Source organism: Sceloporus occidentalis, unplaced genomic scaffold, assembly GCF_023333645.1.
Source record: "Sceloporus occidentalis isolate IW3139 unplaced genomic scaffold, rSceOcc1.0.p SCAF_5, whole genome shotgun sequence".
NCBI classification, from domain to species: domain Eukaryota; kingdom Metazoa; phylum Chordata; class Lepidosauria; order Squamata; family Phrynosomatidae; genus Sceloporus; species Sceloporus occidentalis.
This window is the reverse complement of record NW_028316985.1, coordinates 11,103,608-11,118,841: the sequence shown is the minus strand read 5'-3', so window position 1 is coordinate 11,118,841 and position 15,234 is coordinate 11,103,608. Positions and strand designations below refer to the sequence as shown.

At 40.1% G+C, this 15,234-nt stretch overlaps 1 protein-coding gene across 2 annotated transcripts in view; it reads right to left on the bottom strand.

Moving 5' to 3' along the window:
* Positions 1 to 15,234, bottom strand: part of LOC149311659 (N-acylneuraminate cytidylyltransferase-like) — a 32,285-nt gene that overhangs the window by 15,121 nt on the left and 1,930 nt on the right. The window contains exons 1-7 of one of the 2 annotated variants that reach the window (XM_089527578.1): positions 13,810 to 14,390; positions 13,316 to 13,471; positions 11,617 to 11,750; positions 10,041 to 10,135; positions 7,661 to 7,832; positions 6,410 to 6,563; positions 4,304 to 4,470 (exon numbers count right to left, since the gene is read on the bottom strand). In XM_089527578.1, the coding sequence (XP_089383704.1) occupies positions 4,304 to 4,470; positions 6,410 to 6,563; positions 7,661 to 7,832; positions 10,041 to 10,135; positions 11,617 to 11,750; positions 13,316 to 13,471; positions 13,810 to 14,101 (1,170 nt within the window). In that variant the 5' untranslated portion in view covers positions 14,102 to 14,390. Of the gene's footprint in view, positions 1 to 24; positions 4,471 to 6,409; positions 6,564 to 7,660; positions 7,833 to 10,040; positions 10,136 to 11,616; positions 11,751 to 13,315; positions 13,472 to 13,809; positions 14,391 to 15,234 lie in introns of those variants that run through there. The other variant, XM_089527577.1, reaches the window with a different exon arrangement.

The window sequence follows — 15,234 nt, the reverse complement described above, 5'->3', positions numbered from 1 at the left end:
AGGAAAAGTATGTAAAACATACAGCTAAAAAAATTAGAAGCGTTTAAAGCTTAGGGTAAAAAAATTGCTTAAAGAAAAATTGGATTTTTAATACATTGAGACATATATCCTCTTCCTCACATTTTCATGGAACCATACATACCTTGCACAAAGGGGACAGAGACAGATAGTGACAACTTACGTATGCATTTAAAAAACATTTGAGTAGGAGGTAGACTTAGTACAATGTCGTCCCCCCAAGCATTACAACAACCTTCATCACCCCAGTGGCAAACTTTAAAAACCACAATACCATAGTCTTTTACCACTGGCAATGCTGACTAGGGCTCCTGGAATGTATAAGCCCAAACCACTTGGGAAGACACAGCTGTTCACCCTGATTTAAAGAATATATGCATAAGCAAACCCTTTCATGCTTTCTCACCCCTACTGGCTGACTGTTGGAATCACCAGGCATTTACAAATATCATTTGTGAAGCACTCAACACATAAAACACTATGAGCCTATATATTTGGGGGATCTAATTGGAAGCAGAATCTAAGAATATACTGATCAGATTCAGTCGCAAGTCCAGGCCAGCAAGCACTGACTGCCAGAATCAGACCATTATCCAAGCTAGATTTTCCAGTTTCATGGTTCTTGAATTCAGCAGCTTGATGTGGAAGCACCCATGTGGCAGGCACCATGTGGCTACTCTTATAGGTTAGTAAATTATTACAATCCATGGATATGGAGGTGCAACTGCATATCTATTTGTATTCATAAAAGGAAGAACATGAACCTCTTTACTTTTGAATAAAAACAGCCTAACTAGGAATTATTTTAACCACTGTTGAGTTATTGTCCTGATATCTAAAAAACCAGCAAGGCAAACCAGCTAAAAAACCCCAATGTTTTGACACCAGTATTTCCCAGTAGAGCATGTGAGCACAGAAATTCTTTATTTTTAACCAGCAGGAATGTTTAACAAAACCATTATGTAGTTTCAGTAGCAGAAAGAAGAGTTATCCTTCTTTGAAAGAACTCAAAGTACTATCTTCCATTCAAGAGAAACTGAAGGCAATTTCTTCTTGATTTTTCTGCCAGCAGATTTAATCAGGTAATAATCCAGCTCCAAGGTTAAGAGCTAAGGAATCAAATTCATTAACTTTCTCCTGCTCCTAGTCTTCAGGTTTATAGCCACTCCAGTTTATACCAAGCCCCAAATTCCTTGAAAAACCAGAATGCTAGAGGCAAAATATAGGCAAACTAAACTGATTGCACAGGTGGATTTTCTTCCAGTAAAGATGACATGAAATCAGAGCTTGAAAAAGTGAAAATAATAACATTGGACTATAACTTGCAGAACTCCCACCCACAGCATATTGACTGTCTAGCTAGCTGGGAGATTCTGGGAGATGCAATTCAAAAATTAACTGTTCCCACCTCTTGACTAACTTCATTTAGACAGGCAAACTTGTGGGGAATAAATAAATAAATAAGGGCCCCAAAGCACACTGTAAACCAAATAGAAAAGATAAATCACAATCAATATTCACCACAGATTAAAACAAAATCAAAAACAGAACTACAGTATTCACAGATTAAAAAGAGGATATTGATCAGAACCATCAAATATGGAATAAGTGTTGATTCTTTTTAACAAGGCCCCCATTGTACCAAGAGGTTGTAACCATGTTGTCTATGTGGTACTGAGGAGGGTAGCTAGAGGTCTTCTAGATGTTTTTGGATTGATTCCTATGATCCTTCCTCACTGTCAACACTGGCTAAGGCTGATGGGAATTGCAGTCCAACAACTGTAGAGCAGAAGATTGCCAGTCCCTGCATAGTGCTTCTGTTATCTCATTGGCCCACTGACAGCCTATAGCTAGTAGCAAGCAGCCAGTATAGGGACAAGGTGGTCCAGTGGTACAACTCACTACAAAGCAAGCTTCATATGTCCATTTTCATATAGTTTTCAATCCAGTGCAGAGTGAATCTTTGCACAAATGGCAGCTAAGCACTGGACAACTTTAAGTAAAGGCAGTTCTTAGTGACAACATAAAATGTGTGAACATGCTCTACTCTTAACAGAGTTGCATGCAGACCAATGACTTTTTCAAGGGTTCCTAATCTGTGGTTTTTTGTGGGTTTTTTGGGCTATGTGGCCATGTTCTAGAAAATTTTCCTCCTGACGTTTCACCAACATCTGTGGTTGGCATCTTCAGAGTTCCTAATCTCCTTGCCAGCATCGTTGGGTGTAGTATTTGCATGTCAGCACAGCCTTCCAGGTACACAAGCCATGTATCCACAGCAGATAGTGAACACCTCAAATATCTTTTAAACCAGGGGTGGGAATCATTTAGTCCTCTAGATATTTTGGATTTTGCCAGAGCTTGGGAAAGGGACTTTTCTGGATTATAATGTCCTGAGTCTAGCAGCCAACAACATTTATAACACTTGGCTATGTTAGCTGGGACTTCCAGGAGCTGAACATCTCTGTCAAAGTTTCCACCAGACATCTTACACAGAAAGTGGCATAACATTCATCCTTGTTTCATTTAGCCTTAAAAATAGCAGGAAAACAAAACATGAATACTTAGTCTTTATCACAATTTCTCATACTTGCTAATACAACTCTCCACTGCCACCCTGCTGAATTGAAAAATAACAAGTCAGGGAGAAGTGTTCAACCTAGCCTTACTTGTTATGTGCCTTCAAGTCATTTCTGATGTATAGCAACCCTAAGGCAACCCTATCAAGGGGTTTTCTTGGTGAGATTTGTTCAGAGGGGCCTTTGTCTTCCTCAGGCTGAGAGAGTGTGACTTGACCAAGATCAACTAGTGGGTTCCTATGGCTGATTAGGGATTCAAACTCTGGTCTTCAGCGCTCAAACCACTACACCATGCTGGCCCTAGCCTTCATCTAATGTACATTTTATTCCTATATTCAAAGATGGCTCTTTCAGAAGGAAGGGATTCTAACATTCAGTCCTCACCCTGGTGGTACATTCCAAGGGAAAAATACCCTATGTATGACTCTGCCAACTGCACAAACTGGATCAAAAGTAAGAGCAAAGGGACAGGATATGCCAAAAAGCAGAGCATCAGATCTAAAGATGAGCCTCAAAACATAATGAGGAATCTATGAACTAGCATCAGGAACCAGGATGGTTAACTGGCTGGAAGTAGCTCTTCGGAATCTTAGGTAGAGATTAGAATAGTTACTTTTTGGAGTACACCTCCAAGAATTCCCTAACCAAAATAGTCATTATTCAAAGGGATCTTGTAGCATCTGTGAGACTAACCGAAAGAGAGAAGTTGGTATCATGAGCTTCACAGATTTGAGCCTACTTCCTCAGATGCATGAAGTGGAGAGTCCAGAAAGTTCATGCATCTAAGGAAATAGACTGAAGTCTACTTGGTTTTCCAGAATAACACAGCAATGTCTTTGCATTCTGCCAAGGCAGCCATGTTGGCTAAGGGATTCTGGATTTTGTAGCTCAAAATGAAAATAATTAAATAAAATAATCCATGTTTTGGTGACAGACTGTTTCACATCACAAGCTCCCTGATTCTTCTAATGCATGCCTCCCATCTTCCCTAACCACACTGCTTCAGGCTGGAGCCCTCAAACTCTGGAGTCAAGGATCCCTGGTCTTGTTTATGCTGAGACTGAACCAGGGATTTTCTGCATTCAAATTATGTGTTCTACTGCTGAGCAATGAAACTCCCTTTCACCTATTCAAATCAGGGCAGGGGTCGAATTCAGTCTCTTGTAATCTTGGGAGCCCTTAGACAGACCCTGCTGCAGATACACACTTTGTGAAGTGCCAGAACACACAGTGTATTCTTACTGGAAAGGGAAGGAGAGTCTTTTTTGCCAACAGGAGAAGAGAGACCATTCTCTGCAGGGAAAATAAGTTCTAAACAATGCTATCAGTTCCTCACACCATAGCTCTGTACCCGTGACAGAATTGTACAACTGATTCTGAAAAAGAAAACATCAAAATCCCCTGAGAGGAGGACAGCAATACCACCAATTTTTCAGGCTTACTGAGCAATGTTGATGGTAGTCAACTTCAGTTGGATGGCTGTTAACACCAGCAAAGATTTGGAAGAGAGAATTTAACTATTTGGTTCAAGTGCCTGAAAACACATGCTTTAAATAATTCCTGACAATGCCCTTTGGCTTCCCAAAATGTGTTGTTGTTGTTTTTCTAAAGGCACAAGTAAACAAAGAGACCAACAGAATGGAATCAAAAGACTTCTTCCCCCCAGCTTCAGGCCTTTAACACCGTGGTTTCTTTCCAGTTGAGTTCACCTTTTCCATTAGGAGGAATATGTGTTCAGCAAACTCTCGGATTGCACCACGGCCACCGTTACATTTGCAGATGTAGCTTGTGGCTTTCTGTGCAGCTGGGCAACCATCTGCAGGAACAGCGCTCATACCAGCTTTCTTCAGGCACTCCACATCAGATTCTTCATTTCCTACAGGGAGAGAGACACATCGCTATACATTAGGTCAAAGTTCTTTTTTTTAGAAAAAAGCACACCACAAACAGATGGCTACAAGTTCAACCATTTATTTGTTAAGCACTGTTGTTGCCTTTCCAAGATACTTAAAAGTGCTAACAGCAATGTGCAACAAAAGAAACCTGGAAAAACAACACAGTAGCATCAGGAGAACTTTACAGCAAACTAGATCTGGGTGGCACCCACACTACACTGTTATATCACTTTGCTACAGTTTTGTTTACAAAGGTATCCTTGGGATTTGTACTTTGGTGCAGTACTTAGGATTTTCCATCAGAGAGTTCTAATGGTTTATATAGTTCAGGAGAGTAGACTGGAGAATTCTAAGTACCCCACCAAGCTAACAATCCTAGGATTTTATAGGATGAAGCCACAGCAGTTAAAGCAGTATTAAGATGCTATAACTATGCAGTGTTGATACTCTAGTGTTATTTTATATGCATTTATTTACTTGCAAATATTTGTAAACTGTTTACATAGAAAGCTTTTAAAGATGTGTGTTTCAATAATCAGACATACCTTCACACATTCTATGCAAAATATATGCAAAAATAGTTATGTCCTTACCTTCAACACACACTTCTAAGTGTCAGATTTTTGTATCCTATTTTAGTAAGCTCTCCAAGTAGTACAAACTACTGTCTATTTCAGAGGTGGGAATTGTGTGGCCCATGGACTGCATGCAACTTTTGGATCCGGGTCCCCTACCAGATGCCAGAAGTTTTTCAAGAAAATAAGTATTTACATTTTTATTGTATTTTATATCCCTTTGTATTTTATCCCACTTTGACAAATTTTACCATACACGTTTATTGTATTTTATGCTACTTTGTATTTTGACTACTTTGTCAAATTTTATCTCATGGTAACCACTCTTCTTTCTATTTGTGCTAGTCTATGACCATAATAAATTATTGATATATTGACTGATCAGCTGAAACTTTTTTTTTGCCAAGAATAGTGTCAGAAATCCCATTTTGGCACATAAACTTTGATTTCAAGAGTCCTGAACCCATAATAGTACGGCACTATTTTAAAAATGAGTGGAAGTAACTTCTAGTTGCCTGAAACATCACCTCTAGTTGTTGCTGGGCATGTCAGTACAGTTCCCAGAGAAGCTGAAAACAGCCCTCTAACCCCCCACAAGTACACACCCCTGACCTATTTCATAGGCAATGTAAAACCACATGCAATCATAGATAATTAAAAATCACATTTTCACTTGTGCATTTTGTGTATAGTATGTTTTACTGTGGTATACCATTTTGGCATTTTCTGATCTAAGCAGCTTACAAATATTTGTAAATAAATGATGACATGCACCTAAAAATAAAAATGGCTAGAACACTTATAACCCCAGATGGAAGAATATTCCATACAGTGGGTACTGTCACACTAAACGCCAGGTTCTGAACAACAGCAAAACAGACATTCAAAGGACACGACACTATTAGTAAGCCCTTTCCAGATAACCTTAAGGACTGGATTTGACTATGAGGGAAAATACAGACTCTCAGAAAGGCAAGTCTGATTTATAAACTAATGACAAAATCTTAAACTTGGGCTGGTGGTAAAGAAGCATACCTTCAGCAGTACTGCTGCTGGGATGTTAGAGCACTAGCTAGCCTAGCTGATGAACTCTGCACTAGCTACAGCTTTTGGACTAGCCCCACACTGAGGGTATTACAGTGACCCAGCCCTGTGGTGGGCAAGCAGCAACCTATTTCCAGGCTTGGTGTTGCTCCCAGTGGGTGATGAGGATGAAACCTCCCTCCCAAGTGTGCCAAACTTGCCCACACACCTGGTTTAGCTGATCTGTCAATTCAAAAATATAGAATTAAATAAAGAACTGATGTCAGGCTTCCAATCAGAGTGGGAGAGAAGGCAAGCTAACCTAAGTATGCCACTTCCTTCCAGCACAATCCCATTTCCTTCCACCATTTCTCAACAACTTGCAGCTTGTCTGTCACGCTGACTTCCATTGGACAGCCTAGCTTCATGGCAGAAAGTGTCTTTGCTGAGCAATTCCTCTCTGAGATCAGTCGCACCTGGATAAACCAAATTCTATTAGGACAACAAATGGAAACAGTATGGGAAGAAGAAATAATATAAAGCAAATATTTAGAGAACATGTCATGGCACAAGTTTTGATGGGGGGGGGGGGGGGAGAACAGAACTGTGGATACTGGCATGTAAAGAAATTGTCTTTCATACAATAGGACACCTTCATTACGGATTGGCCAACCTAAGAAACTATGGAATAAATTGAGAGGTACATTAGTTGGTGGCCAATGGCAGAAAATTCATGTATAAGGGGTGCAATCCCAGTGTCATACAGTGAACTGTTGAATCAAGATCAGGGAAACGTAAATAACATCCTTGCTTGGCCACAAAGTCTACTACATTCACTGCCTCTTCTCCTAAACTACCCAACAGTGCCAAACTGAAGATAAAGTAGTCATGGGAAATCAGGACTCTTTACAGAGGTAGATCAGTGTACAAGTGTCAGGAGAAATCAGTAGGGTTTTCTGCCTTTACGGACCTCTTTCCATTTCAAATTCTCAGCTAATAAGCAGCATCATAAAAACTCAGTGGGTTGTAAAGGATGTTGGGGCACATGCTCAATTCATACTTGGCACCCACCAGACCTACAAGACTCAAGAGCGCTGAACTGAGAATTAATTCTAGAATTTGGATTTTGAAGCTGGAGATGGTGTTTGAAAGAACTTATGCATCAGCATGAAGTTGAAGGCTTTCATGGCCGGCATCCATGGTTTTTTGTGGGTTTTTTGGGCTATGTGGCCATGTTCTAGAAGATTTTCTTCCTGACGTTTCGCCAGCATCTGTGGCTGGCAACCTCAGACGCTGGTGAAACGTCAGGAAGAAAATCTTCTAGAACATGGCCACATACCCAAAAAACCCACAAAAAACCATTATGCACCAGCCTTCCTCAACTGGTTCTCCTCCAGGTTTGTCAGAGTACAACCCCCTTCATCCTAACCAGTATATGCCAGCATAATGTGAGTTGCAATTCAACATATCTGGAGGGCACCACATAAGGAAAAGCTGGTGGATGCTGTTGTTCATCTTCCATCATATAACCCTTGGTGAACCTGGCCCAAAATGGCAACAAGTTAAAATGTACCTCAACACCTCTTTTTTGGAGCAAGTTAATCCCAACAGCATCCCTGACATCATATGAAACAATCTCCTTCTCATCTTCCGAGACATAGATATGACCAGTGGTGAGGCATCCATCAATAGTACAAACCAGCAACTTCACCTCCTTCAGGGTCTCTTTACCAAAGTAACCGTACCTGGAAAAATAGGTATAGCAAATTTTAAAACCGAATGTTTTTAAAGGACTGGTTTGGGGTGCTCTATCATTTTAAAGTGTTTTAAACAAAACAAAAACAATCAGCTTCATTTATATATCGCTTCATACTGAACTAACAGCATCTAAATGGTTTACAACTGTAAGCTAATTGCCCCCAACAATCTGGGAAGAATGCAAGCCTTAGTCAAGCTTGAGCCCCCTTAGCTGGTATTGAACTCTCAATATTATGGTTCTGAGTGAGTGGCTGCAGTACAGGCATTTTAACCATTGAGCCACCAGGGTTTTATCTTTTTAAACTGTATTTTATTCTTTTAATAAGCTATCAATTTTAATATTGTAATAATTTAATTCCATTTTAATGTACCACTTTTCTATGTTTTTAATTGTACTATTCTTTTAATGTTGTGAGCCGCTCTGAGTCCCAGTTCTGAGAAAAGAACAGGATACAACTAAACATGATATGATATACGACATGGAAAAATAGGTACAGCAATTGTGGACAAGAGGAAGAAAAACACAGTTGCAATACTTAACTCTACATGCAAGAGGTTGACTTGGGAAGGAGAAAAATAGAATTATGGCAGCATTAGCTCCAACTGAAAAGGTAAGCTTGCATCTGGACAGTGCTACTTTATATTACAAGGTAGGGCTCTCATCATGGAACTATCCTCAAAATAAACACATTTCACCACTTGCTCTATAAAATCACACTGATATAACTTATATGCCACCGATGAAAAGCAGGCAGGGAGGGGGCCAGCCTAGCTTCCGATGGAAGAGTATTCTAGAGGGTGAGAGCAGCTACTGAGAATACTCTCTCTTGTGTTCTCACCAGGCAAGGCTGTGATCTTGGCAGGACCTAGAGAAAGCCTTCCCATGATGATCTTATGGCTCTGGCTGGTTCATATGGGAAGATATAGTCTCTCAAATTGTCTGGACCTAAGCTGTGTAGGGCTTAAGGAAAAGAGATCCCACCTAAACATTAGGAGGAACTTCATGACAGTAAGGGCTGTTCGACAGTGGAACACACTCCCTCAGAGTGTGGTGCAATCTCCTTCTTTGGAGGTCTTTAAACAGAAGCTGGATGGCCATCTGTCGGGGATGCTTTGATTGACAGTTACTGCATGGCAGGGGGTTTGACTGGATGGCCCTTGTGATCTTTTCCAATTCTATGGCGGGTTATAGACTGCCGCTTTGAGGCGGTCTGCCGCTGCCGCCGTTTGCTCCGTAAGGGAGCCGTCGCAGCCACACCGTGTGGCTCCCTTGCGGAGCAAAAAAGAAGCTCCAAAATGGAGCTTCTTTCTGCGGCGCCCTAATGACGTTGCGAGGCGCCACTGGCGCACTCGCGATGTCATTAGCACCGTGACACGTTCGGACGCACAGCGTCCGATACGTAAAGATGGCGCCGGCCGTGTGGAATGGCCGGTGCCATATTGTACGGACAGAGTCCGTATTAGAGCCAGGGGCATCTAGAAGAGACGCCCCTTTTTTAAAATGGGACGTCCTGCGGATGTCCCAAGTGCCGGTCTGTAACCGGCCTATGATTCTGTGATTTACAATGGTGAAACAAGCACATGTCAGAGAAAAGGTTTCCAGTCTAACCTTCTGCCTGACATCTTCATTTTCTATGCAGAACAACTTTTTGCATGGAGCAAGCACTCAACCTCCAGATGCATATATCAAACCAGTCAAGAGAAATACTGTACAGAGAAAGAATATCTGGCTACAGAGCACTGAGATTCAAATCCATACAAAAGCACACAGTAGTGTAAGGGAAAATGAGAAAGATAGGAAGAGGGAATTGGGACATTTAGTTTTATTTTATGCTATGCAGATTTAAAGTTGACTGGGACCTCCTGGATTGAGTGAAATAAAAATCTAAGAAACGACAACACTGTTCAATTTTAAACACAATCTAGAAAGAACTGGTCATTTCCAATCAAGGGGTGCCAAGTCACATGCAATTTTTGCTTGATTATATCCAAGCAATTGTTGGGGTTTTCAAAAAGGTTTTTCAACTTTTAAATCTGCTGAGTGGGAGGAGAAAATTTCAAATATGCAGACATCCACACCTATAGCATTGAAGTGATGCACTATTTAATTCTGACAACTGTATAAACTGGCACTGAGAAATTGTAGAAGGGAAGAAATATTGCAACAAACTGAAAAAATCCATTTTTGTTTTTACCTCAGTACTCTTTGCTCTGCAATAGGCCAGTCAATGTCAACATCTATATCCACACTGTGCTCAGCACGCATTTCATAATAAGCCATTTTCCCACCCTAAGCAAAATTAAGAACAAGCATCAACCAATTTTGCTGAAACAAATGAAGAGAAGAATGGTGTGGGCTGCTTAGCATGTAGAAGTTCCATGTGCATCATTTGTAAGGTACAAAATCCTATACATGTGGAAAGCAGCATGAAAGTAGTGTTCAGTCCCTGAAGGAGAAAAGTGAGAAAGGCCTAAATGAGAGACAGCCATCTTGGGTGGGTGGGTGGGGAGGGGAGTTTGTTAAGTCATAGAAAGTGCTGTTAAGTTCCTTGTGATTTCATGTTAAGTTAAACGTGTTTGGAGTAAGCTACAAAGAACAAATGTGACATACACAGACAGTTAGGAAATAGTACTTACTCCTTACTGGCGAATTTGCACAACTGTCCTAGCCTTTTGTTCAGTTGCTGCCCTTACATGTTTTTGCAAGAATTCTATATAAAATTGATTTAATTCCTTGTTCATGGTGCAATCCCAGACTCCCAGGCCAGACTTCCCCTAGCACTATGTCATTAAATAAACTGCTGTACTCAATCTCCTCAATGTGACACACCTTCAGATACTTAAACAGAGCTATCATATCCCCTCTTAATTGTCTCTTTTCCAGACTAATTGTATGTTATTTTACTGCTGTAATCTGCTTGGATTCCCTGAAATTAAGCAGAATATCTATTATTATTATTATTATTATTATTATTATTATTATTATTATTATTATTATTATCCATTTCCCCAAGTCTTTCCTCATAAGGCATAGTTTCCAGGCCCTTCACCATTTTGGTGGCTCTCGTTTAGACATGTTTCTGCCTGTCCACATCCTTTCTGAATTGTGGTGCCCAGAACTGGACTCTATGATTCTATGAATCTGGTATCAAACTACATTCATGAACCCTAGTGAGTTAAAAAAACAGAGATCATATATTTAAGCTTAAAGCTTAAAGCCAATCATTTGAGCTTAATATTTGAACTTAAAACTTGGAATTTAATTTAGAACTGCCAGTAACTAAACCTTAGGAAAAGCACTGCAACCTTCCAAAATGAGAAAAAAATCCTGTGCAAAATTGAGAAAGCCATCAAAATCCAGTATCATGGGGAAGATGTTGCCATCTCGGGAATGCAAGAAAACTGAATTTGGACGGCAGTAGGACCAGATTCAGCCCCACAAACTGTATATTCCTATCCTGCCAGAATGAAACGGGTGCAAAGTGACAGGATATAAACAACAAAACAAAGGGCACCTATTTCAAAACAGTATATTTGGGGACAAAAAGCACTTAGGGGTCCCCCCCCCCCAGGAAATTTATATGAAAAAAGAATCAAGATGCCTTGATCTGGTCCCTCCCTGGATTATAGGTGGCTAAAGAGTTTTGAAAGGATAACTGAGTTCCATCAAATAAATTGCATTAAAGGAGTCTCAAAACTATCCTAGATCTCCATGCTAAGTGCTGAGAGAATGAAGTTTTATAAAAACAATAACTGAATGCCAGCACCCACCTGTAAGTACCCCTTTTCAACTAGGGCCCTTTTGGCAAAATAAAATGACCCATTTTCATAAAGTTCACCATCCCAGTCCTGGCGTCGGGGACGTTTGGCAGGATTCAGATTTTGAGGTACAGTCACTTCACTCACTGAAGAAAGAGAGAAAGAGAGTGAGAGAAAGGCCTTGTGATATTGATAATTGCTGATATTTTGTATGTCATCCTGGTAAGGGGAGGGGCAGCACACAGAGTTTGTAGGTAGACAACCATTAAGACTGTAAAACCTGGATTGTCTCTAGCTGGATGATCCCAGAGACCTCTCTTGCATTACTCATTTGCTACAGTGGTCTGGCTTAAAGGTTCAACTCTTTATCATCCCCTCTTGAAGTAATTATGGTAAGAGGGCTGAGATGTATGATTATGATCTTGTAATTGGTAAATGATTCTACTAAGTATTTACTGAGAGGTGGTTTGAACCATCAATGATTCAGTTGCTATCCAAGAATCTAGGAATCAGTGAGGTATCTTTGGATAATGTGGCATGGTCCAAGTAGTGTTGCTTTTTTAAATTGTGCTATTGTGACTCAGTGACTCAGATGGTTTATCTGGCCACTTGAAATTGCTCCCAGGGCACCCATCATCACTGGAACCATAATTTCCTTTCCCCAAATGTGGTGAATCTTGATTTTTAGTTCTTGAATTGTCACCATCTTTTCCATCTCATTGGTCCAAAAGATACTGCAGAAATAATCCAGTTTGAGACTGCTTTAACTGCCCTTGCTGAGTGCTAGGAAATCCTGAGAACTGTGGTTTTGTGAAACATCTACCTTTCTTTGCCAGAGAGCTCTGGTGCGAAACAAACTACAATTCCCAAGATTCCCCAGCACTGAGCCTGGGCAGTTAAAGAAGTTCAAACTGGATCATTTCTGCAGCATATTTTGGACATTTGCCTTTGACACTGCTGTCCTTTGAGCTTGCCATATCTATAATCCAAGCTTTCTTTTACTAAAACACAGTTATATCTGGCATATTATGTTTTAACTGTTTGTCCATTTAAGTCTTAAGGTCCCATATGATTTTTATATCATCCATTTTCAGCATCTTTTTCAGGCTTATGTCTCCACCAGTAGTAGTGATGGTAGTAGCAGTTGTTGTTGTTATCATTGTTACTGATGCTATTTCATTTATTTCCCACCTCTTCCCCAATACTGGGACTCAAGAGTACTTACAAAGGCTAAAACAAAAAACGAGTATATGCCAAAGCCTTCCTTCAGAGCCTTGGGGGGCTACAGCCACTCAATATAAACACAGAACTTGTGATCCTCCAGATATTGTTGGTTTTCAACTTGCATCAACCCTAGCTAGCATAGCCAGTGGTGAATGAAACGTGCTGCAACTTAACAGCATCTGGAGGGCCACTTATTACCCACCACAATACAGAATAATATAGCAAAAGAGATAATTGGGCTCTTAGTCATCTACTCCAAATCCCTGGTCAATGCAGGATATATCTCAAATGCAGGTATGGCATCACTGACAGCTATCCAGTCATGTTAAATGTCTCCAACAATAGAGAAGCAAACAGATCTAAAGGCAGTCTGTTTTATTATTGAACAGCTATTACCATTATAACTAGAATTGACCAGTGGTCTGTCTGTCTGTATTCCTAGATTTTATAACAGGCATTAGCAGTTGTAAACTTGGGTATCTCCTACCTCCTTTTTTTATTTCACTCCACCTAAATTGATGCCGCCTCACGACAGAGAAGACAGAGTCAAAGCCATCCTCCTGGATCATTTTGGCCACTTTGATTAGATCGGTGGGATGCAAACAGGGGGAGGTTGCTTGAATATTTCCTATGACAGCAACCTCTGGGGAAGAGAGAGAAACAACAGAGAGGGAATAAAAGACCATAAAAATACTGGTTGTTTTTATGTATATGATTATTCAAAATAGGCCAGTATCATTTACAAGCACTATACATTTTTTTAAAAATGGAAGTGGACACATTATAGATAATCTAAGCACCAAAATGAGGAAGACAGTGTCATTCAAAGCAAAACAACTATGGATTTATGCAACAGGCTGGTTTCCAAAGGAGATAAAAACTCTAAACAGGCAGCTATTTAAAAGGTTCATTGAAAAGTCACAGGGGCGTTTATAAATAATTTCTTAACAAAGCAAAAATTATTAATGACTAATACCACACCATCATGATACTGAAGGAATTCCACAATGGCATCCAGGGAGGTAGAGGAGTCTTTAGACACTTCTGAGCTCCTTCGATGAACCTGAGCCCCAAACTGTTTGGCTACTTTCTCAATTTCATCATGGTCTGTGGAAACCCAAACACTGTTGGGAGACAAAAAATATACAGCAGTTTTACACTGTTGTCCTGAAAGACAAGGAGTGGAGATGGCAGAACTGTTCATCCAGAAGCAGACCTTGTAACCTAGCAAGATGAAAGCATGTAAATAGCCTCTCATTTGATTTCCAGTCATATTGTTGGGAACAGCAAGAATAGATTGATGTGATTGCAACTTCTACATCAGAGCTGAATATACTGGGGAGGCCATACAGTCTGATTCCATGCCTATTCACTCACAAGGAGGCCCCAATGGAAGCAGTGGAGCATACTTCCAAAATACCAGACACATGATTCTAACCTTAAGCAGTGACACTTTTATTGTGAATGTCAAATGTTCAAGGATGCTAAAGCAGCTAGCAACCATTAACCAATACAAATTGCAGGTTGACTCTCCCTTATCTGAAATGCTTGTCACCTGAAGTGTTTTCAATTTTATTTTTTTGTTTTAACATTTTGGAATACCTGTATCTGCGTGTGTGTGTGTGTATATAATGTATTTGAAAATATAATAATAATAATAATAATAATAATAATAATAATTTGTTTTATTTATATACCGCTATTCCAAAGATCATAGCGGTGAACAGCAAGTAAGCTAATTAGCAAGTAAATAATAATAATAATAATAATAATAATGACGTAGTTGCAAATATGTATGTAACATACGCACGCCCATCTTGGAGATGGAACCTAAGTCTAAAATAAAATTCAGTCATGTTTTATATACACAAGGGTCTGATGCCCATAGGGCATTTATGCCATCTATAATGTTGTTGTGTGACTTCAACTCATCTCCAAACCATAGTGACCAATAAAACAAACCTATCATGGGGTTTTTGTGACAAGATTTGTTCAGCGGAGGGTGGCCATTGCCACCCACTGAGACTGAGAGAATGCGACATGCCCAAAGTCACCCAGTGGGTTTCATGGCAGAGCTGGAAATCGAACCCTGGTCTCCAGAGTCATAGTCCAACACTCAAACCACTACGTCACACTAAGGTCTTAAAATCCCTCTTAATTTTTTTTGCCAGGATTTTAAATGCTATTTAAATAGAACACGTGTTCACTTGGGGATGCTCTCAGACATCATCAAGTTAAAGGCTGACTGCTCTATTTCTAGAGTTCAAAGACATAGCCGTGTTATTCTGGAAAATCAGTATGCAAAGGGATCTTGCAGCACCTGTGAGACGAATTGAAAGATAGAAATTGGTAGCATGAACTTTTGTAGACTTAAATCTACTTCCACAGATGCATGGGGAAATAGAC